The sequence below is a fragment of the Anarrhichthys ocellatus genome, unplaced genomic scaffold (assembly GCF_004355925.1).
Source record: "Anarrhichthys ocellatus isolate YVR2014 unplaced genomic scaffold, GSC_Weel_1.0 scaffold2, whole genome shotgun sequence".
Classification (NCBI taxonomy): domain Eukaryota; kingdom Metazoa; phylum Chordata; class Actinopteri; order Perciformes; family Anarhichadidae; genus Anarrhichthys; species Anarrhichthys ocellatus.
In genome coordinates, this window is record NW_022280032.1 from 4,042,014 (window position 1) to 4,069,467 (window position 27,454).

The following is a 27,454-nucleotide window of genomic DNA, read 5'->3' on the forward strand; positions in this document are numbered from 1 at the left end:
AAGGCTGGCGATTAGAGTGTTTGATACATGTTTGGTCGAATAATAAGTAAAGTGTCTGAATAGAACTAAGCATTCAATTCAAAGTTTTAGGACTTTACTGCTTTCCATACTCATCGCTCTAGACCTAATTTTATGTTGAAACATCATGAACGCTTCATATTTCTAACCTCATTTAAACCAAACGTCTAGAAACCATTTGTCACATCAGTTCCAAGCCTCATAGTTGCACACTTTTCCGTGACCAAAGTTGATAGTGAGGCCTTTCTGTAAATGAGGCCCTCAGTCCTCCCCGTGCATCAAGAAGGGAAACTGTGATACGGAAGCTGCAGTGAAGGGGCCTCCCAAAACCCATATCCGGCTTTAACCTGGGTCTGTAAAGTCAGTGTGTGTTTGAGATCAGAGTGTCACATTAGCCCCATAATGAGAACCAGCTGAAGGCACACACACCGCCAGACTGACCCTCTCCGGCTCAGACTGACCCCCCCCCCCTTCTCCCCAAACACCTCACCCCTTCCCCCCTGAACCCTGGAGACACCTCTCTCTCGCTTAACTTTGAACTGAATTCAGGCCCAGATAAATGCTTTATCCAGATGTCTGCTCTCAAAGCCTTCCATCAGCCGGCGTTACTCTAAACTATTCCAAGGTACACACCCAAAGACAGAAGTACATCGTGCAAACATAAACACTCAGCCATGCACATATTAGTGGCCATGAACACACACTCTCTCCACTATGACTTAGACGTCTCACAACCTGGCAGTCGCTCCTTCACAGGTCTGCTGGCTGAGTCAGCCCACCGTCTCCCACCGTTCGCATAACTGTTTTCCACCGGGCTACCGTTGGAGAGGCCCACCCTGCTCCACCCAGCCACTTTTCTCTCAACAGCACCACAACTTTTTTTCAGCAGAAGTTAGGAGCGCTCTCCAACCCCCCCCCCCCCCCCCCCTCCTTCCCTCTGTCCTACTCTCAATCTTCCTCTACCCGAGGAAACTGAATAGCCTATAATGTGGAAAAGACCGGGAACACTGCGAAACAATTTAAACAGCACTCTAATGTTCCGGCTGCAACTTGTACATCCATTTAATTTTTCCACATTTTGCACAGTTTGGTTTCATTATCGAAGTACTGACTTGAAGATGGATAGCTCTGATTTCAGTGGAAAATGGTGGTGGTCGGTACATGGAGGAACCCCTTTGGGGATTTGAATTTGAAACAGGCTCCTTTCTGTCTCCTCTGTACGATAAACAAATATATATCTGAGCTGATAAAAGCAGCTGTGATTTGTAAAAATTCAAGAGACAAATCACAAGTGCGTTATTAACAATCTATGTGATTTTGAGCCTCATATTAGTACTTTTGTTTTGAGAGTGACATTATGACATACTAGTCTAAAGACCTCAAACCATAGAAGTGAAAACAGTAACGGTTATTTGAAAAGGCTTTAAGTGGCACAAGTGGGGATTTGGTCCAGTGTGAAAAGGTCTACTTTGATTGTTTAACCTTTCTGTAAACAGAGTAAATTCACTGAGTGCAAATTTACTTTTTCCAGAAACGCCCTGCTCCCCACAGTTACATACACACACACACCTGGAAGCCAACAATGCAACGGGAGGAAAGTCCCTTGCTCAAGAGCTCCTAAGTATTGGTAATTCGACGAAGGAACACACACTGCTCTTTGCCGTCTCTCGACCAGATTTGTTCAGTTCGGGGATCAAACAACAAACTTCAAGTCAATTTTCTCTGTCCAAATAAGAATTGTGCCATCTGCCTTGTGAGGTCATCCCTGCCTACACATGGAATATGAGGCCTCAACATAGAATCCACATTTAATGTAAACACTGGTCTTGTTGGGCCTAAACACTCACGCTACATCTGTGGTGATGGTTTAAAACATGTGGTGACAAGATTGCCCAAAAGGGGAAAGAAACTCTGCGTTCCTGCCAAATCATTCACCGACTGCAGCCACTCTGCACACCGCAGTGGGCCTGGAGGGACGTCGTGGCAACATGCATCCTCAAACACAGGCCACTGTTTACGGTATAGCTCACGCCCTACAGCACAGATGTAGCAACAGCGGAAGTCCAACGGTGTAATCTCTGGATGCTGCACCAACCTTCACCTTGCTGGTAAAAACTGTTTCTCTACAGCCATCTGTCATAGTATTCAAAATGAAGGCTTTGCAGTTGCTGATGGCTGTTTTCACAATGTCGACTGAATTCTGTTGAGCTGGACAAGACGGACACTTTTACTCAAGGTCTAAATACCTCCAATAAGGCTCCCAGCCATTACTTCACCTGGAAGTACTTTATTCACTTATACTTTGCAACATTTGAGACAGAATCATCCATCTTGGCCACTACAGTCCAGGATAAAAGCAGGGTGCGGAACTTCTACTTTGGCTACAGCTGCTGCATCCTCCCTACAATCCAAAGGGGTTATGTGAGAAAAGGAAGGTGCAGATACGAGGTTTTGTGGTTGTGTACAAAGTGATTCTACGTTCACCTTTGCTACTGACAGGACAGTCGTTATTTGCACGACCCGCAAAAAGTCACTCATCAGGAAAATATGAAAGGAGATCGTCAAATGCATTCGAACGAACAACCGATGCTGTCTTTATTTCTCTGGTGAAGACTCATTGGTGGACGTGTGTGAAAGTCCTCAGAGAAAGGATAACTTTTGACAAGGGTCATGAGTCAGAATTGAAGACACAGTGCCACGAGTTAATGCGCATCATGGATTGCCAAACCTCAGGGATGCCTCACAGACAGAAAGCACAAAAAAAACATTGGAAAAATTTAGAAAGACAAAATGTTCAGAGAGAGAGATATATGATTAAAAAGACCTTTGGAAGGATGCTTCTGGGGCTATAAACAAAAAGTACCAAGAGTGAGAACTACATCAGACAGCCTTTTTTTCTTTTCCTGTACGTTGGCAGAAACCTTCTGTAGACAAGACAGCTTGGTGGTTTCGTTTTGGCATGATTGTATGAAGTGAATTATATGACGACTTTGAGTCCATTGCCTGTATAATGTTACAGCGCCACTGGCTTTTAAATTTGAATGAAGTCTGTTTGACGACGCTTTACAGCACCGGTTGTAATCATTCAATCACACAATACAGCAGTGGTTGTCCCAGACGCACCTGGTAGAGATGCACCTTTTACTGACCAATTCAGTATTACATATCGATTTAGTTTGGAAACTAGAAAAACAGGAACATGAGGAGAGTCCCTGCACTTAGGGGATGGGATGGGATGGGACCATTAACAACTAGGTTAAAAAAGAAAAGGGGAAAAAAGACAAAAAACTCCGCCCAATCCATTTCTCAACTGTCTCAAGGCGTTTGTGTCTCAAGGCTGCTTCATCAATAAACTATCATGACCTCCATTACCTGGTTTATGTTGTAGTGCACATGTTCTTTAAACTTGTGTTGGAATGTACCTGCCAATTCAAACTGCGTGTATCTTGCAAGCCTTTCATCCATCATCCGTTAAACAAATCTTTTATCTTGCCACGGTGCAATTACGTGTACTGATGAAAGTGCCACACATGGGTGAGTAATTTGATGGTATAAGACATGCCATAGGCACAGATGGCTTGCACAGATTTTGTGCATAATACCCGGATCGCTACACGTAGTTTTACATACAATGCTGACAGCTCCTCTGCTAGATTTAGATTTATGAACACATTTGTTCATCTCATTGAGACGCTAGATGGCTTTTTGCCCACTTTGTGTGGTGAATATTGACAAGGCTGTCAGACTCTGATGAATCCAGGGTTTGGAGGAGCGCGATGTTGAAACACGGTGTCAATGTGAGCGAGTGAGGGAGAGAGAGAGAGATCATCAACAGGGGCGAGTGAAATGAGTGGAAGTGAGGAATGTGTTTTTTATTCAATGCTAGAGGCGAAAGCTCCACTGAGACAGTCATTGTCTTGACTGAAGATTAAAACAAAGCCCATGACTAAAATCAATGACCCTGTAGCCCAAAACAGAACAGAGCCAGAGAGAGGAAACTTTGACGTGGTGGAGAAAGAAATAACCACAAACCCCGGAGGGTTTAAGAGTCTATTCGTAAATCCAGGTATTGATTGTATGAAAGGTTTTACTTGCTAAGTGTGAGTCAGTAATTCAAATCTGTCCACAACATTGCTTCTTAACTCTTATATATCTTACTTTTGAATAAAGCCTCGACGGCACTAACACTATCCAATACACCAAGAGTACTCTGCCAAATTCAGTAGTTTTTATGTTGCAGAGATATCTACTGAAATGAGCATCCTAACCAGTTAGCCCCGCCCCTTTGTATATTGTGGTTGAGGCAATAGTGAGTCACTGTAGCGTCCAGTCTGTCCTTAGTCCAAGACGTAGAGCTTTCCCAAGGGCATGTCAATCACGTCGAAGGTACAGGGTCTGTGCGTTTGTTCATTGGATTACATCCAAAGTGGTAGAAACGAGAAAACGACTCGTATTTTCGTTTTGTCCTCGCCACCATCTACTGGAGGATGACGGGCTTTTGGCAGGTAGCTGTAGTAACTAGTCAGCGGAAACCCCAAAGCTGGGAGGCTGTGGCCACCTATGCGCTGCATCTAAGCCATGTAATGCTGCCACAGAAAGTTTGCTGATCCAGCTGTGCAGTCCCCAGTGAAAATCAATGGTAAATGTTTAAACAAAGTGTCCTCCATTTCGGACAGAAATAGACGAAAGCAGGCTCCTCATTTCTAACTGGCGACCATGTGTTTTTCCGGATGCAATGACGGCTGCTGCTAGCAGATTTGAATCGCTGTCTCTCATTTGTTGGCTACATACATGACTTGTACGAAAAGCTATTTGTCCTAGGCAACACAGTCTTAACGTGTTGATTTAGAAGTAAATACAGACTTGTTCTTGTATTGGAGAGTTAGCCCCAGGATTATTGTACATTATGATAAGGAACATAAAATATGATACATAGCAGCATACTAAGAACAAATTGTGTACCTTATGTTTAAAACATGCAAATTAATTCCATCAAAGAGTCTACTTCTCTGCTCATTGTGAATGAGCGGAAGTATGTCACGATGGGTACCATTACAGATAATGGTCCCTGTTGGAGCAAATGTTCTGTCCTTCACCTTCTTTCTTCTCCATTTCCCTCCAAATGTTTTATGAACATGTGCTTAACATGCTGCCATTCAGCCGGCATTGGCTCCCTGACCGCATGTCTTGTTTTACAGTCTTGCAGGTCAATTACACAGTACTGTACATACAGGAAGTAGACTTTCACTTTCTGATGCAACATTTCTATTTTATATTTAATATAGTCTTCGATTTGTGCACAACCAGCAGCACAACAAATGGTCAAAAAGGGCGCTTTAAAGTTTAAGGTCTAACTTGTATTCAGAAATGGGCCAGCTGCACCAACTACTGTGTGATCGCTTCATATCAAAGGATGCCAAGGGTGACCAAAGATCTGTCTCTCTTTCTAGACAGACCCCTCACTGCTTTAGGAAGACTGTGTTTTGCTTTTAAGTTTCAATCACCATGGCTGAATCTTACATAGTCTTGAGATGCAGGAAATGAAAGAGGACTCTTGTTTTGAGAGTCGATATATGTTTTTCACAAGATGTGATGGCCTTGCTATGTTAACGCCTTCTATTGTGTATCAATATGTCAATTTTGACAGCTGATGTTTCATTAAGATATCAGGATGTGCAGAGGGTGTGTTTTGAGGATTGTGTTGACTTGATTGACAGGTCTTCCAGGATTCAACAAAGAACAATTATGACTTGTTGTGACAAAAGCTTAAACTCATGACTCTAAGAAATACACAAGAATGTTGTGAGTGGTAAAAAAAAGTGGGTGGTATCACATGAGAAAGACAATAGTCCTATCACATCACCATCACTCCATTTTACTTCTGCAATTACCGCTATTCCTCCCTGTTGCAGTCCCACTTTAGTCACATCGGTTCAATAAGAAATTGATATTCTAACTTGCCTAATGTAGCCTTAAACATTACAGAGATTTCCCAGTGATTCACTTTAATCAATGTCTGTTGATGGATGACATTTTCAACTTCTTCAGCTCATTCATAATCACAGTGTGTGTGTTAAGGACTATTACAGAATAAATGGTTGTTAAAAGGAACTTGAGTACAGCAGACACAGAGGAGCACTTCAATCTGTGTAAAAAAAAAAATTTGAGCTCGATCATGGAGCCAAACTTCCAAAAGTCAGGAAAATGGTGATAATCCCTTTTTAAAGTTCGATTTTTTGAGGGGCTTAAAGTTTCAGGCAGGCTTTCTCTGCTGTACTCGCTCTTCTTTGACCTGCTGCAGAAATCCCCCTTGCACACCTGAATGTGGGACGTTCATTGTGATTCATTAGTTGTTACTTGAATGTTGGCCGTGTAAAACTCCTTGAACCTTTTCCAAAAAAAGGGAATTATCATGCTTTATGTTCCATCTGGCTCATTTGGGAAGAGGACGAGTTTGTGGAGATTAAACTTTTGCGTTCTCTCTTTTCGCCCAATTAAAGTAAAGATGATATACTTTCACATGTAAAACACAGGGGGGACAGGAGGCCTCCTACAGTGCTAAGCATACATAAACCATCTGCAGATGTGTTCATCGGTGCTTAGCCGCTCAGTGAGCAAATGTCGCAGAATGTCAGTACGTGTGAGAGCCGATGCACCACATGGTCTGAGCATGCATATATTACGTCTCATACCTCACAGGGAGATCAAATTCCACGGCAACGCATATGATAATCATAAATCTGAGGATTAGCTTCTTGAGTATTTCACAGATCTGGATGATCTGTCAAGCTGGCAACACACTGCATCTAAAAAAAGTCTCTTGCAGGTTCACACATCAGACAAACAAATGAGAAAAAACGCAGTTCCTTCATCATATAAAAATGCATCCGCCACAACATTTCTAACCTTTGATGAATGGAGAAATGTGATGTTTTCTTAGTGGATTCTTCTTTTTGAATTCAATGAGTAAAATTCTCTCATTTCTCAAAGAGGCTTGAAAAACATAAACATAGAGTGTTTAAATCAGTCAATCAGCTGATCACCAGCAGTGGCAGACGTTCAGCAATGAATCTGAAATTGAAACATGAGAAAACTCAATTTTTATAAAATGGAGACTGTATTTAAGTACTTAAAGGCCAATGACTGAATAATATAATATGATACATATGTTTGAATGGTTTTTTTATGCTAAAAAGAAGTACCGGACGTCACCTGTGATGAGGATGTCTGCTTGTTTACTACGCTTGGAGTTTGCGGATGAAATGAAAACAGCTTACAAAACCATTAATTAACCATTCAAACAACACAAGCTAACCCAGTTAAAAGCTATCCGAGTGTAATTAAAATTCCTCTGGATTTAAATACATTCTGGAGTGTGGATGCTAACAGCCCTTTTGGGAGCTTCTTGGACTAATCGGAGAGACTGAGAAGTGCATTTTCTTTTGCTAATGGGTGAACACATGATTTCACAGCTCCCAATGCGATTATACTCTTATTAGGGTCAGACTTCAATAAAGACGCATTATCACGCAGTTTTTCCCATCATGTGTGTGGGTGATGCCATTTCTATCTCTTTCAGTGTGTGCGGATTTGCTTTGATTGCAGTAACTCAGTCCCTTTGAACCAATTTGCAAAGCCACCGAGCGCTTGCACCCAAACGTGACCCAGACTTAACAAGTCCAACCAAAGAGACAAAGAGGCCGAGAGCCTCTCATGGCTGGTTTGATGTTGCAAATTTTCAGATGGTTCAAGTTTAACAGACTTTGATGGATTTTGAGATGGGTAGTTTTCTGACAAATTTAAAAACAAAACACAAATTTTGACCACACAGCTTGTACACACTTCTGTTTTCTGCTTAAGGAACATAAAAGTTGATGTCAGGAGGTAGGAAAAGGTTGGAAAAGCCAGATCACTATCCTGGCTTTCCAAAAGAACACCCACTTTCAGAGGAGCTGCAGGTAATTCACTGCCGCTTTGCGCTTTCCTTTAAGTGAAATAAAGAGCCACACTTTGCAGAATATTGGCAGCCCACCTGCAGAGGTGGTTTATATTCAAGTTAATTGAATAACGTTTAACAAGCCATCACTCTAAACAGTTGGCAGCGTATGTAGCTGTCTTTGTCAGACATATGAGACCAGGTACTTCACGATCTACGGGACATTTTTTTCCTATTTTAGAGTCATATGATGGATGTGGTGCTGGTTCCACCCCTGTCAACAACGAAACTGCATTGTAAATTAGGTTTCGAGGGGAAATTATTTTGTTGTGGATTAAGTTTGCTTCTTATCACAAAGACGTTTCAAATCAGTCCACAGAAGCCGTGTTAGGGAGGAGGTTGTGGTGGTGGATGCGTAAAGAAAAACAGGATTTTCAACAAGTAAACGGCTGTCTGTGTCCAGTGTGAGCCAAGTACTTTTGTTGCATTTTTTTTTTGTTTCAATATCCAATGTTAACCAAGTGTTTTAAACTGTTTCAAACTGCGACAGTAATCCGGGAGAAATTACATTTCGCTCGAAACGTTATTGAGCGTGCAGGTTAGTTGAATGGGTACATTTGTAAGAGACAGCGTTGGCTGTCCGGCGTGGATATTTTCAGTGATTTCTTTATTTAAATATAAGTTGCACAATAACATTGTCTAAACTTGACCTGATATATTGATATGGTGTTTTAAGTGTATGCATCATTGGGAGGAATCTACATTTATTTCCAAACCACATTTGTTGGCAAACAGGTTTGTCAAAATGTTTTTTTTTTCACAAAAAAACAAAGGACATAAATATGAATAAAAATGAAACAACGGAACTAAATTTTGGCAGCAACAGAAGTGAGAAGCTTAAAATGTATGACTCATCCATCTGTCTTCATGCCTCAGATGGCCACACACATGAAAACTCGCACATATAAACACACGAGGATCCTCATTTCCGGCTCTCACAGAATCCTCCCAATGAGCCACAGACATGCTCAATTCAATCCACTCAGGCATAAACAGGCATAAACACACAGCCTCCGATGCTGATAAAGGACCTCCTGATTAAGTGAAAGCATATGCATGTGCTGGTGGCATGAAGGTTGTAGAGAAGGGTTTATGACTGCAGGGATGTCACTTTGAATCCCCAAATGAGCCGGGGGTTGAGTAATGCCGTTTCCTCCCACTGAAAAGGTCCAATGAGGTGCCTTTGAGCGAGACACGTAGGCCCCAGTTAACGCTGGTGGTTCCCCAGTGTGAATTTGCCCACAGCTTAATGTCATGAATGTGAAGCCGGGTGTTGCCAAGTGTTGAAAAATTCCATATCTCTGAAGTGCTCATCGCCCTCCACACCTGCCATATGGAGAGTATATCAACAGCAATGGTCCTGCCACATGATAAACAAACATACTGGTCAACATAAAGTGCCGGACTTGCAGTTAGTTGACACATCTTTTGGGAAGCTGAATTGCTCACAAACACACAGCCTTGCAAGCACAACCGACACTGTTTTGTGTAGCTGATGACATGGAATGTGTTCGCTTGGTTTTTTAACTGCGTTCGTCCTCTAACTCTGCCAAGCGTTGAGGTGGCTTTGGATGGACTAGACGAAGGCTCCTTTTTTAAACATTTATAAGCTGCGGGGTGACTCTGTTGCAAAAAGGGAGGGCCCATGCAACCCAGGCTGTTGCCCCCAAAAAAAGCAAACCAAACAAATGGCAACGAAAGTTATTTTTCAGATTGCTACTGTAAAAGGAGTCTTTGTGTCCTCAAGAATCTGGTCCAACCGACACTTGACTAAGTGCAGCAGAACGTACAAATGGAAAGAGACTCAAAGAGAAAGTACGCGGTGTACCCAGTGGGAGGAGGGGATTTTCTGGTGAGCAGCAAAAGATGTATTTTGGGCAAAAGAGCTTCTTCTGCAGGCTTCTGATCCGCTGTTTCACCAGAAGGCCTTGGCATACTGTCAGGGCGTTGGTCTTGTTTCCAATAGCGTCACTCTCTGTGCGACAGCAGCTTCACGAGACCTTAATAATGTGTTTTATTTTTAACTGCCTCAGTTATCTGATGTGGCAGTGCTAACTGCAACCGTCACGTTCAATGAGAAGCTGTAGTTAAACTAAGGCACACACAAAACTACAAGATGCATTTTGACAGACAGCTCGATGGTGAATTGTGCTGTACTGTTTTGTCCATGAGGAATAAACTTCCCTCTTAGCTGCGGGGCTGAACAACTGTCAATGGACATTTTATGCTCTCTGTTGTTGCCATGCAACTATAGACAGTTTGAAGCAATTTAGCCATTTACAAGAAAATTAAATACATGTAGCTTCAATTCTTCGGTGCTGAGAGCACTTACCAACATGCTGAGAGCTGTCAGGAACATACAATAAGCCATCCTTCCAAGTGAAAATACTGAGTAAATCTGGAAAACATACACAGACACATCCCTGTCTCCTATAATATTACGTTCCCATACAACTCAACTGCATACTCAGTTACGTTTCAAAAGGGTTGCTCCCGGATTTTGGTCGCTTTTTTAACGTTGTATATTGAAACAAAACTAAATTGTTGGTTATGTTTAGGCAAAAAAGAGACTTGGTTTGTTTTCATGAAAACATCATGGTTTGGCTTAAAATAAACGTTTGTTTTAGGACATGAGGCTGACAGACCTGCTGAATCCCACAATACAAACATCCTTTTGAAAATGAATACTCATACTCACTCAAAGGTCTCACATTTTTTTTTTTGCATGCTTATGAAAATCAAAACCTATCTAAGTTAAGCCGTTAACTTCCTCTGTTGAATATAGTATCAGCGTCAGGATCTCAGATATTTTAATGGGTTTAAAACATACATGTAACACAGCATATGTGGAGGCTGTTCAAACATTCACAACACTGGCACTGTGAATCTGATGTAAATGAGTTGTGGCCTTTAGTGATGAATATATTCACAGTTGTTTATTAGAATTTAAATGAGGTTGAGGAATTTAATTCCACAGGCCAAATGAAGCGGCCTGTATATATGACTACGAATGAATGCCGTTCCAAATTGGACTGATTCTCGATAATCCAGCCAAAGGCCTCCAATGCCATCCAGCTGGCATTCAGATGTTCTACAGATGCGTTTGATTCACAGAGAATAAGGCCCGTGGAATTAAAAGCATCTACAGCGCTGCACTGCACGGTATGGAATGCATGAACGATGCATTTTCAAAATGTTCTTTGCTGTGTGGCTTCCAAGCCAACAGTTTGGGTACGAGTAACACCAGAGAGAGACAATAGTCCATTTGTTGAGTGTCTTAGTCTGGCAGGATGCTGTGGTTCATGTTAGACTCCCATTAAGTCAAATGAGGCGACCAGAGTTTTGATCAGGCTGTTCTCATACAGCTTTCGTAGATAAATTGAATGCAATACAATTCGTAGATATCCGACGAAATCGAAATGTATGTAATTTAAGTAACCAGAAGTATAAAGACTGCAAAAAGTCAGGCAGGCCATTTTCTTTATTTCTCCCAAACCACGATCTAACCTAACTATGTTGTTTTGTTGTCTTAACCTAACTAAGTTGTTTCCTATGAAGACAGAAGTTTGTTTTGAAAATGGTAAATGGACTTGTATAGTGCCTTTCTATTCTTCTGACCACTCAAAACATCATTCACCCATTCACACAATGATGGCAGGGGCTACCATGCAAGGTGCCACCTGCCCATCAGGAGTATCTAAGCATTCGCATTACAATCGCACACCGATGGCACAGCCTTCGGGAGCAATTTGTGGTGAAGGACTGGAGGAGCCGGGGGATCGAAACGCCGATCTTGTTATTGAGGGACGACCCGCTCTACCTTCTGAGTGACAGTCGCCCCAAAAAAGATAAATGTTCATTATGCAGACAGTTCAGGGACTTAGTTTACTGGAATATCATTGGATGAGGCCTCAAAATAAGATAGAAGTACGTCGGAATAAAGTGTACTGAAAAAGCAAAGGGAAAATAAGGAGGTAGCTGGATTGAAAAACTTTGTCAAAGCTGTCTTTGTTGTCTGGTTTTTTATTTCATCATGTACGTCATAGTTATTAATCGGACTATATATGGAATTAAGTCACTGCATTCATACTTTCACATATATTTTGACTTTCTTGGCGTGTGAGGAGGAGACGAGTGGAGCTGACGCAGAAGGGCGAGGCAGGGTGGAGCCAGGCAGTGCAGGGCTGCTCCTGTTGCATTTGGCAATAAAAGGTCCACCACAGCATCCTCCTCACACAATGTGTCCTCCAACTTTTCACAGTGATTCACTAAAATCCATGTGCCCATGTGAGACTTTGGTACGTCTCAGTTTAGGTGGTTTAACATTATTTATCTACATTTCACTCAACAAAGCGATGGGGACCTTTTCTTTTTTGAATATATTTTTGTAGCGCTCGACTCACAGGAAGGAGAGTATTACATCTGTAACACAACACACCTGCTCTCAGTTAAAGCCTCATTCATGAATCCAGTACAACAGCCTGTTACAGGATATATTATCCAACCACCCTAATTTTCTACACAGACAGTCTGTTTTCGGGGCCAGTAAGTTCCAAATGACATCACCGTGAAGCAATTCAGGAGCGGTGACTTCACATGGAGACCACCATCAATAGTTTATAACTTGCATTTAAAAGAGGTCAAGGAGGTTTGCTCTGGAATTCATCATACATTCGAGAGTTAAGGCATTTATGCACCAGACAAAAGCCTCTGAGACAAATAAACGAAAAATGTGCTGCCTTTGTCAAGATCGGAAGGACATCATGCAGTCATCTTGATTCGAACTACGGAGACTCCATGTTGTTTTATAATCCTCGTATGTGTTGGCGCAACTCATAACCCTTGGCTACACTACCGTGTACGCTTTGAACGTACGTTTTTGTGATTTGTTCGTGCCTTTATTCGCTGTCCAAAATGTAAGGAAATTGCTGTGCGAATAATTTGTTTCTATAGTAATTAAATCATTTACAGCTTCATATTAGCTTATTCTGAAACCCCTAATTATATCTTGGCCCAGAACAAAGACTGTTGATTTCGTGCCACATCTCTTATAATGGGATCATAATTTCTCTTCCAGTATGGCCAGGGAAAAAAAAGAAATATATTTGTCTTTTCAGAAACAGCAGCTAAGTGTCTCTTCAGCCAGACCAAATACTAACTTCACTGACACTTCTATGCAGCTGTTTGCATTCAATTTCCACTGTGAGTACTGGAGAGCTAATTCCCTGCATCAGCTCCCAAACTGTATCCAGTCAGCTCAACAACGGGCTCAGGAATGCTGGCCTGCAGTCGCCATGACAGATGTCAGGCAACGGCTGAACATTCTCTGGCAGTAATGTACTGTTTTCAGATTTCCAGAGACCAGCGAATCATATTTTTCTATTTGAATGAGCCCTGGATTTTACCTCACAGCACAGCACTATAGGTTCAATGCAGTGCTATTTGGAGGCGAGCGTTCCCGCTAACACATTGTGAAGACAGTTTTTGGCGAGGCGGAGTTGGCTGCTCAGCAGAAGTATGTTAAAAAAAATCAGTTATGAGATAGAGGCTGAAGGTTTCCTACTGTAATGTGAGCAGAAGTGGAAGCCTGAAGTGGGCCTGTTTGTGTTTAGATTATGCAGCTCCTAATAAGGACGTCCATGATTAAACCTAATCAAAGATCTGTTATTCGGGCGTATTCTTGATTGTGTGCAATTTAAATCATTGTTATCAAGCTGATTCATTTTACTGGCTTCAGATGTTGACTTTCAATTACCAGGATAATTGCAACCCCTGTGTTTTTTTAACTTGTCATGTAAATGCACCAGGGAAGCAGAAATACAGCACATACAACCTTTAAGATAACATGGCAGTCTTCTCTTCTTTTCACAACCATGTTCTACTTACGCCTGGAAATGAAATCCACAGTTTGGCAAGGCAGTGAACCCAGTTTATTCCACTTTTGGTTGCCAGGAAAATATTTGTGCTGCCTGTTGGATGACAGTAGAATTTATCTGCAACAACAGCTGCTGTGAGAGTTTCTGTTAACACTTCCACCAAGTAAAGTATTTACTTGTGCAGAGATAGGGAAACCTAATGGTGCTTTTATCATTATTTAAACTTTTCATATTTCTCTTACTGATTGATTGTATAAAACCTTATTTAACCCCTAACCCACCCACCCCTCAACACACTGTTGTGCTATCTGGTTTGATGTCTGCTTGCAAAACATAAATTTTGTTGAGCGAAAGTTTGTTGAGGCTGTAAAACTATTTTAGATGACAATGAAATCTAATTTATGTTAAAGTTTGGACCACACTTTCCAGGGATCAGATGATTCTATTTCAAACTGCTGACCTCTCTTCCACTGTCCGCTACAGTAGAGTAGAAGCTGGTGTGTGTAAAGCTTCAGACCCACCGCCCTTAAAATTACTTTGCCATCCATAATGTCTCAAGTGAGTCATAATATAAACCTGATTAAAAGTGTCTCCTCTTAACTTACATCTCCCATTTGAGACTGAGCTCAGGCTTATTAGTCGATAAATTCAATAAAGGATTATAGCCTCTGGATTTACTGGCTGGCTCCTGAGAACACAGAAGTTTATTCTATCAAGAAACTGCATGTAATGAGGGGAAACTGACCCACTGTCCCAGACACGTCCCAAGCTTGTGCCAGAGGGGTACCCAGAGTTACAGTTTGAAGCGTAGGGCCACTGACCAAGCGGAGATATTTAACAAGTTGGGAGTGAGAATGTGTTGTTAGTTCAACACCAGAGGGATCGGAACCATTTTAAATTTATTTAGACTGAATGCCACGCACCAGACTTTCCCTTAAATAAACTTTAACTAAATGGCCTTCCGGATATATAACGCATTTTGTTTTTACTTTACCAGTTTTTCCTTCCCACACATCTATAAGAGTATGTGAATAATGGAAAGAGGGCAAAGAAACACCAGGAGCATGCTAATTCTTCTAATAAATGAATGTGCATTAGAGAATCAGGCAGCCAGAAAAAAGCGAGTCCAATTTTTTACCCCTTGGGCTGGACCTATGCTAATTGCCACCCAAAGGTTATTGGTATTCTTATAAGTTGCAAAATGCTCTCTCACACTGCAAATGAGCTACACAGCCTCTGGTGGCTACTGTACTAAACAAGGGTCGGACAACATTTCTGTTAGACTGGACCTGAACAGGCCACATGTGTCACTGGTTTGCTTTAAAAGAAGAAATGGACGTTTTATTTTTGTGTCTCCAAGGTGTAGCTCCCACCACCCACTTCAGAGGACCACAGAAAACGAGAGAAGGATAATCATGGGAATGCATTGATGGCTATGGAGTGACAGGATGCTCCGGGGTCACGCGTGGTCAGCTTCCCTACTTTGCATTCCCTAGGGTCTATTCCCATGACCCAGTCTGGCACACTACAATACATCAGATTGCATAGTTGGCCACAGAAATACTGGTTGTTCTCGGTGTGCACTCATCTCTCCTGTCATCTGCATTTCTTTTGGTTTGGCCGATCATTTGTTGACTTCAGCTGCTGTTGTCAGTTGCTCAAAGATCCCGGATCTTTTGTTCTCATTTCTCACAATATTTATTTTTCTCTTATACACGATAGCGTACGCCCTCCGTTTGTTTAATTGTGCATGTAATCATTTTTGAGCGGGGTCTCTACAAACTTCATGAAATATGAATTTTGTCTGGAAATGCAAATTTTACTTTTTTTCATCAGGGAAGAATTAATGAGGATTAATTCAGGTAGAGGTTTGATGTTGAAGCAACAGGGTTGTTAAGCTGAGAGTGGTGAACGGATGTTTAATGATGGAAGGAACGGAGAGCGACACTTTTAAAACTTTGATACAGTCTTTTTATGCTGAGTCTGTGTTGGTCTCCTTCAGGATAAAAAGCATTCATTGTTTGATTGATATAACATCATATATTGCATAAAAATGGATTTTCAAATCACTGTGTTCACAGCGCATCAACATAAACAATCCATAGAGCGATTGTTTGAAGCCAAGACAGGCCTATTTTCTCCCTTTTTCTCTACAACAGTGGTTTTGGGAAATAGGTGCGGGTCGGATAATTGTGTTTCCTTTCGGGCAGTTCCCAGTGTTTGTGCTAAGCCAAGCTAACTGCCTGTTACATTAGCTTTAGCGTCATATTTATCATACAGACATGAGTGGTTATCACTCTGCCAATCTAGATCAAGAAAGCTAATACGCCCATTTCCCAAAATGTCTAATTATTCTTTAATGTCAACTCGTACACCTCAATATAACTTTTTTAAACTTTATGATTATAATTAACTATTCTACTTGCCTGAACATATTCACAACCTATATTTTTAATGTGAAGGAAGAATTTAATTATCATATAACTGACGCCCACAACACATAATCTGAGTCTTTGCTCACTTCACAATATTCCATAAAACTACACAGAACTTTTTCGCATCTGTTTTGCCACAAGTATGCGAAAGATTGAATACACGATTGCACAAGGAGCTTGGTTGTCTGGCCGGGCAGACCAGTGACGTGTGCTTCAGCTCCACTGTGCAGCTGTCCTCCGCTTCATGCTACAGTCAAACCAAACTTCATGTGACACATCATTTCCCCCAGTTATTTTAAGCCTGCATAACCAGCGGAGTGACGACATTTGTTCGGGCTCCCTAACACTAGGACTTGTGTGAACCACAGCACATATAGAATACACACCCTCGCACTCACACACACACACACACACACACACACAGCCCCACCCTGGATCCCCTTTCCTCCCCCTTTCCTCTTTCGTCAATCCCATGTGAAGCAACATGCTCTTTTGTTGGTTCTCCCGTCCAGCTATATTTATCTGGTGCAAGCTACTCCAGACTGTCATCTGGGCGATCCCAGGCCTGGTGCTACCCCACAGCGCCCTTGATTCTGTCTGAACCCTGCCTGCAATGAGGCCGTCTGGCATTAAATTACTCCGAACACTTCATGGTCCCTTGGCAGTGCTGATGAAGATCTTCAACCGGACAGAAGTTGGCACTGATCTGCTTTCATGTCAGCATGCTGTGAAAAGTGGCACTGCTACTGTAAATGCAGCCTCCCGCTGCCATGTTGTGGGAACGATAGAGCAGGAGACTAGCTGTTTGGATAAAAACAAAATAACTTTTACGTAGCTGAAAATCATCTTATCCTCATACAATGCTTCCTATGATATCCTACCAAAAGTTATCAATCATTTTTCCTGTGTTTTCCCACGAATGTCCAGCAACACAAGTCAATTTCTGCTTGTTACATGCATAAAGTTTTTTAAAAAGTAAACTTCGGTCTCCAGAGGAAACATCTTTGTTAGGCTTCGGCAACAAAACTAAAATAACTAAGGAGCGACATTACGGGACAAATACATCAACGTTGTAACTTCTGGTTACACACAGGACTCGAACAGTCTGCTGGATGGAAATCTGGTTTTACCCACCAATCCACCCTGACATTCTCCCAAAGCAGCGTCTGTTGCTCTTTATAATTCTTTGTTCACGACTACATGGAATAAATACAAATTAGTTTTGTGGGATATACAGTATAGGCTACGAATTACAGTGCATTACTTTTTGCCGGTATATGAATGTTTATGATAACAGCCTGAATAAAGACAATTAAGTCACATGCTTGATGAAGTTAACTATCAGGTTTCAGGTGCCAGAATCTGTGAACTTTGTTAGTGCGTTTGGGACAAAGTTCTGACACTATGTGAAAAATATTTAATTTCTCTCAGGAGATCGCAACCCCTTGAGGACAAATCTCAATCATCTGGTCTTGGAGCAAAGGCTAATAAACTTCTCAGAGTCGAGAACTAATTAGACGCACAAAAAATTATTAGTTTGGAGTCAGATGTCTTATGATTAACCACGGCGGCCTTGTGCTTATGAGTCATGCACCCTCAGGGCTGGGGGGAGTCCTCGCACTCTCAGTGGACTTCTCTATATTTAAAATAGTGACTCATATTCATGTGAGAGCTCCTGTCCCTGCTGGACTTTTCTGAGGGATAGTGCTATGTAGAATGGAACTCAACACATGTGAAATGTAATATACATTGCATGAATATTAGAGACGTTTTACAATTTAAAATCATTCAGTTCCATTTTTTATTTGATGCATTTGAGACACTACTGTGTGTGTTGCTTACCATTTATAGAACTCCTGAAAAAAGAAGTTCCCAGAGGTTTTAGAGTTGCTGTGAGCAACACATCTGATAACAAACCGTTCCTTCAGTGCCTGTTTCAAGAGCTACTTCAGATCTAACACTCAGCATTCAACAGAACTTGGTTAATTGTGGCGCACTCGCATTCTTTCACCGCAGTTGTTTTGTCTATATTAGGAAAAGAGAAGCGGAGGGACACTTTAATTAAAGCCTCCAGCTTTGGCTCGCTACAAACTGACCAAGCCAACTCCAGATGTTGGAGTGGAAAGCTCGGGCTTGTCCTAACGCGTCTCAGATGAGTCAGCCCGACACTGGAAACATTTCCCATGATTCATGCTGCTTTTCCAGTGCCTGAGCAGCCTTCCCTTACCGCATTGACCACATCGGTCTGATTCCACCGATCAGGCCATGTGAGTTACATGCGATGCAGAGTGTTCAACAAAGCAAGCATTGTTCCTATAATGGGATTTACGCATTAATGTATATCATATGATGATGTACGATAACAAAATCTGTTGATATTATGAGTTGATAACATTCACAATAGACAGGAAGGGAAGATCCTGAGGGTTGATTTTGAGGAGTAAACTGAGTAATTCCATAGCAGCCCTTTGGGGTAAGGATTCCTTCATCTTTTTAATTTATTTTCCAATGGATAAGAGAAACAATGGCAGCCAGAATAGAAGTGATTCCCTTCTATTCAACCAAACATGATAAAACTGACTGTTCACAAAAAATAAAAAGAAAAAAGGCCACTCGTATCAAGACATCTGGTCATGCATAATTCCTTCTTATTGAAAAGTTGGCAGCTCTGCAGTGATGATAATTTTCTGTGGAGTTTTCATTTTGGGCACAAAACTCCCCAACAGCTCTTATCAAAAATAAACACTCAGAGTTCAGTTGCGGCAGTGGGGGAAGAATATAAAACCGTCTTTCTTAGCGTCATAACACACTTTGATTTTAAATGTTCCACTTCAGGTCGTGGCCCTATTGTTGTCCTACAGGTGTCCTAATGTGCATGATGGTGCATCTGGTTTGTTTGTTTCTTTCATCTTTTGCAGTACTGTTATTACCCTGTTTACTGTTTGTTATGTTCAGTAATTGATATTAATCTCATTCATCCATATCTTTTTGCCTGCGGCTGCAAAGACCCAATATCCTCAAAGACATCATGAACCAAATCTAATCTACTTTCCAGATTTCGAGTATGTCAAGCTTTTGGCCACGGACACACATTTAATAGGACTTTGTCCCAAGCACGTTTGCTGTGTCCACTGTGTCCAACCGTACTTTGTATGTGGTGCCAATTCATAATAATGTTAGCATGCTAGCCCACTAAACTAAGGTGGAAAAGATAACAAACATCACACCTGCTAAGCATATGCATGTTAGTAACCTATTGCCACTGCAAGCATGTTAGCATATTAAAGTTAACCTTTAGCTAAAAAGCACTGCTGTGCTTAAGTATAGCTTAAAACACAGCAGCTAGTATGCCTGTAGACTCTTAATCATATTAATGTTGTAGATGGTATGCGATTGCAAAGTTATTTGGGTATTTTAGTTAGAAGTATGATGAGCATAGATCTTTATGTAACATCTCCACACTCTGGTGAAGAAAAATACAGCTGTTAAACGTATCACTATTATCCTGTTAAGTGGGCCAACACAAAATATATATATATGAAAATGTGTTTCAATGTGAAAACTTGGGTTACTGTCACTATTTTCCTCCTTCGCTTCAGCCCCAGTCTGCTGCTGCTGCAGTTCAGAGAATTCCCTTAAAATTGCATGACGACAAGGCGACCACAATTTTAAACCCTAAATTGCCACTTACAGGCCTGAAATCTGGGTGTAGAACATTCATCAGTAAATTGCAGCAAAACCCCCTTCCACCAACTTATCTGATTGACATGGTAGGGGTTAAAACAACATGGGAGCACCCCATGAGATGGCTTTTGACCTTCCACCTAAGGAGAGAATCTGGGCCTGTGTTTGTGTACAGAAACTCTTTTGTGTACACACCCAGGGCTAAATGAGGTCTGTGTGTGGGCTGTCTGTCCGCTCTAAGCAGATCATGGCCCTAAAATATAATCCGAGCAGCCTGCCGTTGACAGCCAGCAACCTCAAAGAGAGCAATGTGGGAAAGATCGTCTGCCAGGGGACTATAGAGTCTAGGGAGTCAAGGGACATGTCTTTTACCGTTCTTGCCTCACAATGAGAATAAACTGAGTTATGATATGTGCATTTGAAGTGACGGAGGTCTCTGCCTTAAATATGACAACAATGGCAGTGATACATCTGGAAAGGAAGGTAGATCTTTCGCTACCTATTTTGGAAGGGTTGTGCATCAGGCACATCTGCAGCCTTGTGAAGTACATCTTGACAACAAGGGTTGTTCTGATCTACAACAACTTAATTTAGTAGTTTTGGTCATTATTCCTGTCAGTAATTATACCATAAGACTCTTCAAATCATCTGCTTAGATCTGGCAGGCTTAAGAAGGGGAAAACATGAGCTGTCAGATGATCAAACTGGCTTTAAAAAAAACCTTAGACAGGGCCACATTAACCGACTATGGGGCCTTGGGGTAAAAATGTGCTTGTGGGCTCCTATTGACCCCCCCCCCTTCTCTACATCTAGTATTTGAATCCTCTAATCTACGTGATGAAACAGTTGTTATCGTGTGTTTTAGAGCCAAAGATATTGAGAAGCACCGGAAATGCTGGATAAGGATTAAAGTTATCATCCAAACAGTTGTAAACATCCATCACACTTACAACTTATACTCATGTGCATTTTGGGTTAGTTCACTTTCAGTTTTACCTCAAAATAAAGTGATCTGATAATGTGGCTAAAATATTGGCCCTGTCTGATTGTTGGACTATTGACTCTTTGTGCCCTGCTTTGGATGCAACTGTGTTTTAAGATATTAGCAGTTACTTTGGTGAGTCATAGCTAGTACAAGTGATGGCAAGAACTATAAAAATAAGAAGTTGTAATGAACTGAAATTATCCTGTAGTTCCGCAATTTAGTGAAATAAATGATGAAATTGTCATCAACTCTGGCTTTTCTTAGACAAATCTTATGCATTTCCCATCACTGGCTTTTAGCTGCAATGCTTATCTGACCACAGCAGCTCACTGTGAAAGAGCAGCAATGGTTCAGTGTCTTGGTAGGAGTTATTGATGTTACAGGAGTCAGACCTGTCTCATATCTATTATGGGGCCGACACTGTAATCACCGGGCAGACATGCTGCCTACCCTGTTGTTGCAGGTCATATATAAAATCCTACCTGTAGTTACAAGAGGAAGTTATTGAGGGGAAGGAGCGGGGTGAAACAGGTTGCCCATACAGCTAACTTTGGATTCTCGCAATGATGTTAGCCTCGGGCCAGAATACCCCAAAAAATAGTTAATAAACTATGACTCACTGAAACTTTCTCTTTGAAGGTGCCAGGATAAAACATCAGGCTGGCAGAAGTGAGGGAGGTTACATCATATTAGAAATGGTATCAATATTGATCGTCTTCCATGCTCAGAAAAAGTCAAATTTTCATGCACCCAAAAGGACGAGAGTGTAAATGAGCAGGATGTCTTCCAGCCTACAGGAAGGATCCAATACTGCACTGAAGTTTTAGAAGGAATGCACTTGTTCTGCAGCAGGGCAACCAGAGTTGATTCTCTTTCAAAGGTTCTCTATGCGACATTCAGAACATTCATTTAGCAGCAAACAGCTATGTTCTATGTAAAGATAAGATGAGGCGGCCCGTTCTCATTCATGGGTCAAACGAACACAGGACTTTCCAAAGTGACAGTTGGCAGCTAGCGACTTGGTATGGCACTCACATGTCACTGGTACCTGCTTCGGTTTCACTTCTCAGCAGTGGAGATCGCAGCTTGTGGTCTACCCAGAGTGTCAGAAAGTGACGCCAAGGGGTCTGACCCAGTGTCAGTATGTGACGAGTTTGGATGAGAACGTGTTGGCAGAGAATAAAGTCGCTCTCCCTCTGTGTGTTGTAATCCGAGCTTTTCTGTGCTTTGTTTACGTAGCCGGTTCTGCTGTGTGTGCATGTGAGTGCATGTGAATCCCTGTTTGTGTGCTCCACTGGCTAGCTAATGGCCGCTGCTCTGCACTGCACTCCTACGGTGGTTACAGCTGATAACGCCGTTCCGACGACAGCAATGTTATGGAAGCAAAAATGTTGACAAAAAAACTTGAATTGATGAAGGCTCTTGCAAATGACAAGGTAATACAAAATGTAAACCATACTTTAGTCTTTTATTTTACTTTTTTCTTTTTACAAAATGAACCAAAACTCTGACAATGAGGAAGTGAAACTCTCTCATTAGACATTTTTTCAGAAAGCCGCTTCTTTTTCGGACATTCAGTCACATTTTGAGGGATTCCCCAAGACAGAAAACAGGTAAGAGACTGCACATTCAGCTCTGCATTTATAAACACAGGTTTTCTTGTTTGGATTGACTGCAAACGCCCCATTTTTATTCTGTCCTAACATTGCGTTGTGTTTAAACTAAGAGGTGAGAGGAGGGTCACAAAGTGAGTCTGTGGGACCAGCACAACCAGCACAACACTAATCTCATCAATTTCCCAATGCAAATATTGGATTTATTAATCCTCTGTGCAGACACTTGTGGTCACACCATTTTCCCTGCCAGCTCTTGAGGAACACATGGAGGCCTTGTACACAGACATTTCACAAAGCCCAGGAAAATTTTCAAATTTATTTTTTCTTGTTACCATAGTGACATTATACTCCAGGGAAGATAGCAGGCTCATGTGCAGTCTTGGGATGCAAATCCCCTCGTTAAGCTTAGCAATTGAAAATGCAAACACATTCGGGAGCAAGACGTCCCAAAAGCACTCACAAATATGCATAAAACATTACAGTGTTTGTAGTAGATTTAGTTGTCTTATTATATGTTATTTGAGCAATTTAAGACAAGCATCTGCAATTAGGTATGTGAAGATTCAATCGATGCTCTTACAGTGTTATCTAGAAGCATTTTCACATCCGTACGTCTGCCAACAGAGTTGGACAGGAGTTTTGTTTTCTCTCCATTCCGTCTGTTTGTCTGTCTCTTCAGCTGTCTGGTCATATTTGTATTTCAGAAAACGTCAATATGTTATAAATGGGTTTTCATAAAGTAACACAAGACAAAACAAAGGAACAAACGGGAATCTTTTTGGAGAGGCTGGTAATGGGGTAGGAAAGAAGTCATTGCTTTTCACACTGTTTGACCAATGGAGGGGAGTGGTGGTGGATGTGGCTTCCATATAAGCACACAACTTTCTTACAAATAAAACATCTTCAAACTTTGTAAGTCTATCAACAAAAGAACCCTCTATTACCACGCCAACCAAACAACATGTAAGCACTAGAGAGCAATTCATGGTCTGGAAATAACTGCCCTGCCAATTTTTTCCAAACGTTGGTAAAGTGGCGGTTAAAGTATGGCGTCACCGGCCACTGAAGAGATACAGAGCTGCAGGCTGTTTTAAAGACTCTGTACAGGCACATCTCACAGGTCCAATCTCAGATAGAGCCATGATAAAGTGAGCATCTCTTGATCCCCCATGGCCACTGAATACAGAACCACACTAGTCGTTTACTTTCAATGCCAAAAAGACCTGTCTCTTTTACATTCTATATTCACTGTAGGCAGGTATGCTGTAAGCTTGGGTAGGTGAAAGATGGTGTAGTCAAACACAGGTGCAATGTTAAAGTGAGGGGCATGGCATCACCAAAGGGTCAAACATGCAGGTATTCCAGCATACCAAACACGTCACCTCACATTTTAGCCTTCTCACGTTTTCTTCATATATTCTACATGCAGAGTGAATTATAGAATTGATTTGGTGAGCTCCTGCATCACACTGCATCAGAATTGTTCACGAGGCTGTTGTGTGGGCAGAAGAAACACGATGGCATAAGACTGTTGGAGAGTGGTAGGAATCATCGCTGAAAAAAACTCATGGAAAATGTTATGAAGGGGAAGGCTGTGTTCATGATTTGACTCAAACCTCCTCTGCTCCTAGAATTATAGTAAGAGTGGGTGCACGCAGACCGTTTTAACATTAAGAACTACTGTACAGTGCCTCTGAAAGGTGCCAATGACGCAAAGAATGCCCCGGCGTCATGTGGGGCGTGGCCCGGGACATCTGAAGATGTAAACGCAGGGAGGAAATGTAAGCCTTCTACGTCGTGGGTGGAAGAGTCCCCCAGCAGCTTGTGGCAGGAATTTTGATGAGTGCTAGGGGGCAAAAAATCTAATCAGTGACTCTGTACATCTGGTCAACATTAGCGATTAGTTCTCCAGGGTCAGTGGATGAGTACTGTTCACACTGAGGCAGATTGTGCCAGCTGATTATTAGATGAGGAGAAATTGTTCCCTTGTACAGTTTTCCTGTTTTATTCAGCCATCGTTTTGATTAGTAGAGCATTTGGTTTTTGATATGTGGAAAATTACACTACTGCACTATGTCAGCTCTAACTGTAATGCTAACTACTGTATGTATAGAGCCTTTTACAGTTTGGAGTTTAATATGTCAATCTATGCAAGGGCATTGACCCGCAAAGATTGCGATTGCAACCTAAACAAACTGACTTTCCAGATGTGTGTGCTGTTTGTGAGTTGGTAGTATACATGAGCAAGTGGCCCAATATTTAGTGGCCAGATATATACATGTGTTTAATTGACAAACATGTCGCTACATACTTACAATTACCAACATCAACTACCATGATATAAACAGTGAGTGTTTAAATGCGTACTACACACACATCTATTTTATTCATGTCCTCAGTCCAGAGGTAGTCAACACGTTAAATATCTTTGTTGCCATAGACGCTCCCGGTGTTTCGGTTCCACGAGTGATGCTACAAGCGACGCAGCAACGGTCTTCAAGTCATTTTCAATGGAAGCTACAAACTAACGCCCGACACTTGTTGCCGCATGATGGGAGTGCTTTTTAATGACATAACTACGTTAATTAGATACTTGAGCAACACTTTAACGGCAACTTGCCAACAAACGTAAATGGCCGTTTTGTTGCTTTTGTCGCTTGTATTCAAAACATAGCTTCAGACAAACGTTTCTGTGGTTTCTCGTATTGATGGCCGATGTTAGAAGAACATGTAGGTGTCCTCGTAAAAGCCTTTCATCAATTTTAAACACATATTCTTCTGTGTTTGTAATCTATCTCCAATCATTTATGTAAGTTACTACGAGCAATCAGCTGAGAGTCACCAGTTAAAACCATCACTCGTTAAAATGAAACACTGGTTGCACTGAAACGATCATGATTCTGTCAGAATTCTGGAGAACTTGAGTCTACTGTCGGAATATCAATTCTGACCACCGAACACTGAACAACCATTTTGATGCTGTTAACAGTTTTAATTTAATGTTTGGCTTGCTTACTCGTCTGGATAGCTGGGCAAAAATGCCACCTTCATTGCCATGACATGCGCACCCATATTTTTGATGACGTAGGCTGTAAAAGGGTCTATATCTACATTAAGACACTGCACAGGAATATGCAAAAAGGTTTCTGTGATTCGTCAGCAATTGCGATGTGACCACACTCACACAGCAGTCGGATTGCTCAGTGCACAGCTAAGTGCTTAGCGGAGGTGTCGCCACCACGCTAGTCAGTGGGGTTTATCTATAAATGAGCAAACAGGAGGGTAGGAGACTTGTTTTGTGCTTGTAGTGAACAGATCACAGTGCAGACGATTTGAATCCAGTTCCCCAGCTGAGCTTTGATTCTGTGCCACTGAGACAAAGCAGTACTCCCCCGTTCAAATGATCAAGAGACACTTTTTCACTTTAGCTGCCAATAAGACACTCATGGAGAGGTTTGCCCGGACTTAATTGGAGTGGAATTTGCAGTGAGAGTTTGAAGATCTGACAGCCGGCGGAAGACAATGGGCTCAACAGCTGCTCTAAGTCCAAGGCTGATCCTGCCAACTCGCCATATGTACAATTATTCACCGAGGTGAGTTGGTTAAGTTGTTTGGATACACTGTTTCTACTTCCCATACTCTTACTGGTTTTGCCTCGCCCAAACACTGTAAGTCCCACTCGAACTGTACTCAGGATGAATAAGAACTGCTGCATCATATCTGAGAAAAGTACATCTGTAGCTGACTTTACTAATGCACTATGGGGCCATTGTACGGGCCTTGGCCTCCATGCAACCCCCTCCCCAAAGCGCACACTACCTCTCTCACTCCCTTACTAGCCCCCCCCCCCCCCTTGCCACACTTTCATCTCACCTCTCTGGGTGGATAAGGAGCAGCTCTGCCTGCCACTGTGCACTTCTCTGAAAGAGCCATTCATTGCTCCCGGCAGAGGAACCAGCTCACCTCCAACTGTATCCACAGAGGGCTTCATCTTCACTACCTCCTGCCTTTTGGCAACACACTTTCAATGCAAACATTCTAAAGGTAAATGCTCTCACACACTCAGCCGGGCACAGACAAAGTCAAAGAAAAGAAAATCGACAGATGTTGTCTCAGACCTTGGACCAGGGTCAGACCCTTGGAACATCTTTCCCCTCATGTATTGAGTTTCATCCAAGAAAAGGAAGGTTTCATTGTTGAGCAATAGATGGCAAGAGGACCGTGAGAGTGGACAACAAAAAAGTAAAGAAAAGAAATGTAGACTCGAGTTTACTCAAACTTTTTGCTTAATGCAATATTGATGCAGGTTAAGGTTGAAGTTTCTTGTACTTTAAGTTTGAGGCATTAACTCATCAGCTTGTCATGCTTTGATTTATGCATTGGGGAAGCGTCATACAGGGACAGCGGTCTGATCTCCCCCCGTGCATTTCTGTCAGAGGGGAGAAAGTGAGAAGGGGGGTAACAGGACACTAACAGAGTGATTTGCAGTGGCACTTACCTCCATGACCTGGACTGGGAAGGCAGAGCAGTAGGGCCAGGAAGGCACCAACCAGGACCGAATGCGTGGCTCTCATATTTTCGTGCTGAAAAGTTTTAAGTCCTTCACTCTCACGTTAAAGACACTCCATTCAGAAGGGACTGAATGAGTTTCCAGTTTTGGGACCTTCTACAGGATACTCCTCCATGTGAAGGGGCAGGGCTGGGGAGGGACCATGAGAGGGACGCCCTCTTTCAACCCACCCCTCTCTCCAGCACACTTATACACTCACATCTTCTAGGACTGGAAAATCATATCCTGCCTCTCCCTCCTGTCCCTGCACTTACACATTCACAAGACCCGTTAG

General features: G+C 42.0%; 1 protein-coding gene across 1 annotated transcript in view; it reads right to left on the reverse strand.

Moving 5' to 3' along the window:
- cspg4 (chondroitin sulfate proteoglycan 4) overlaps positions 1 to 27,243 on the reverse strand; it is a 63,177-nt gene extending 35,934 nt beyond the window's left edge. Inside the window, exon 1 of the mRNA XM_031863074.1 lies at positions 27,109 to 27,243. Within this exon, the coding sequence (XP_031718934.1) occupies positions 27,109 to 27,184 (76 nt within the window). The 5' untranslated portion in view covers positions 27,185 to 27,243. The remainder of the gene's footprint in view (positions 1 to 27,108) is intronic.
- Between the last annotated feature and the right edge of the window lie 211 nt (positions 27,244 to 27,454).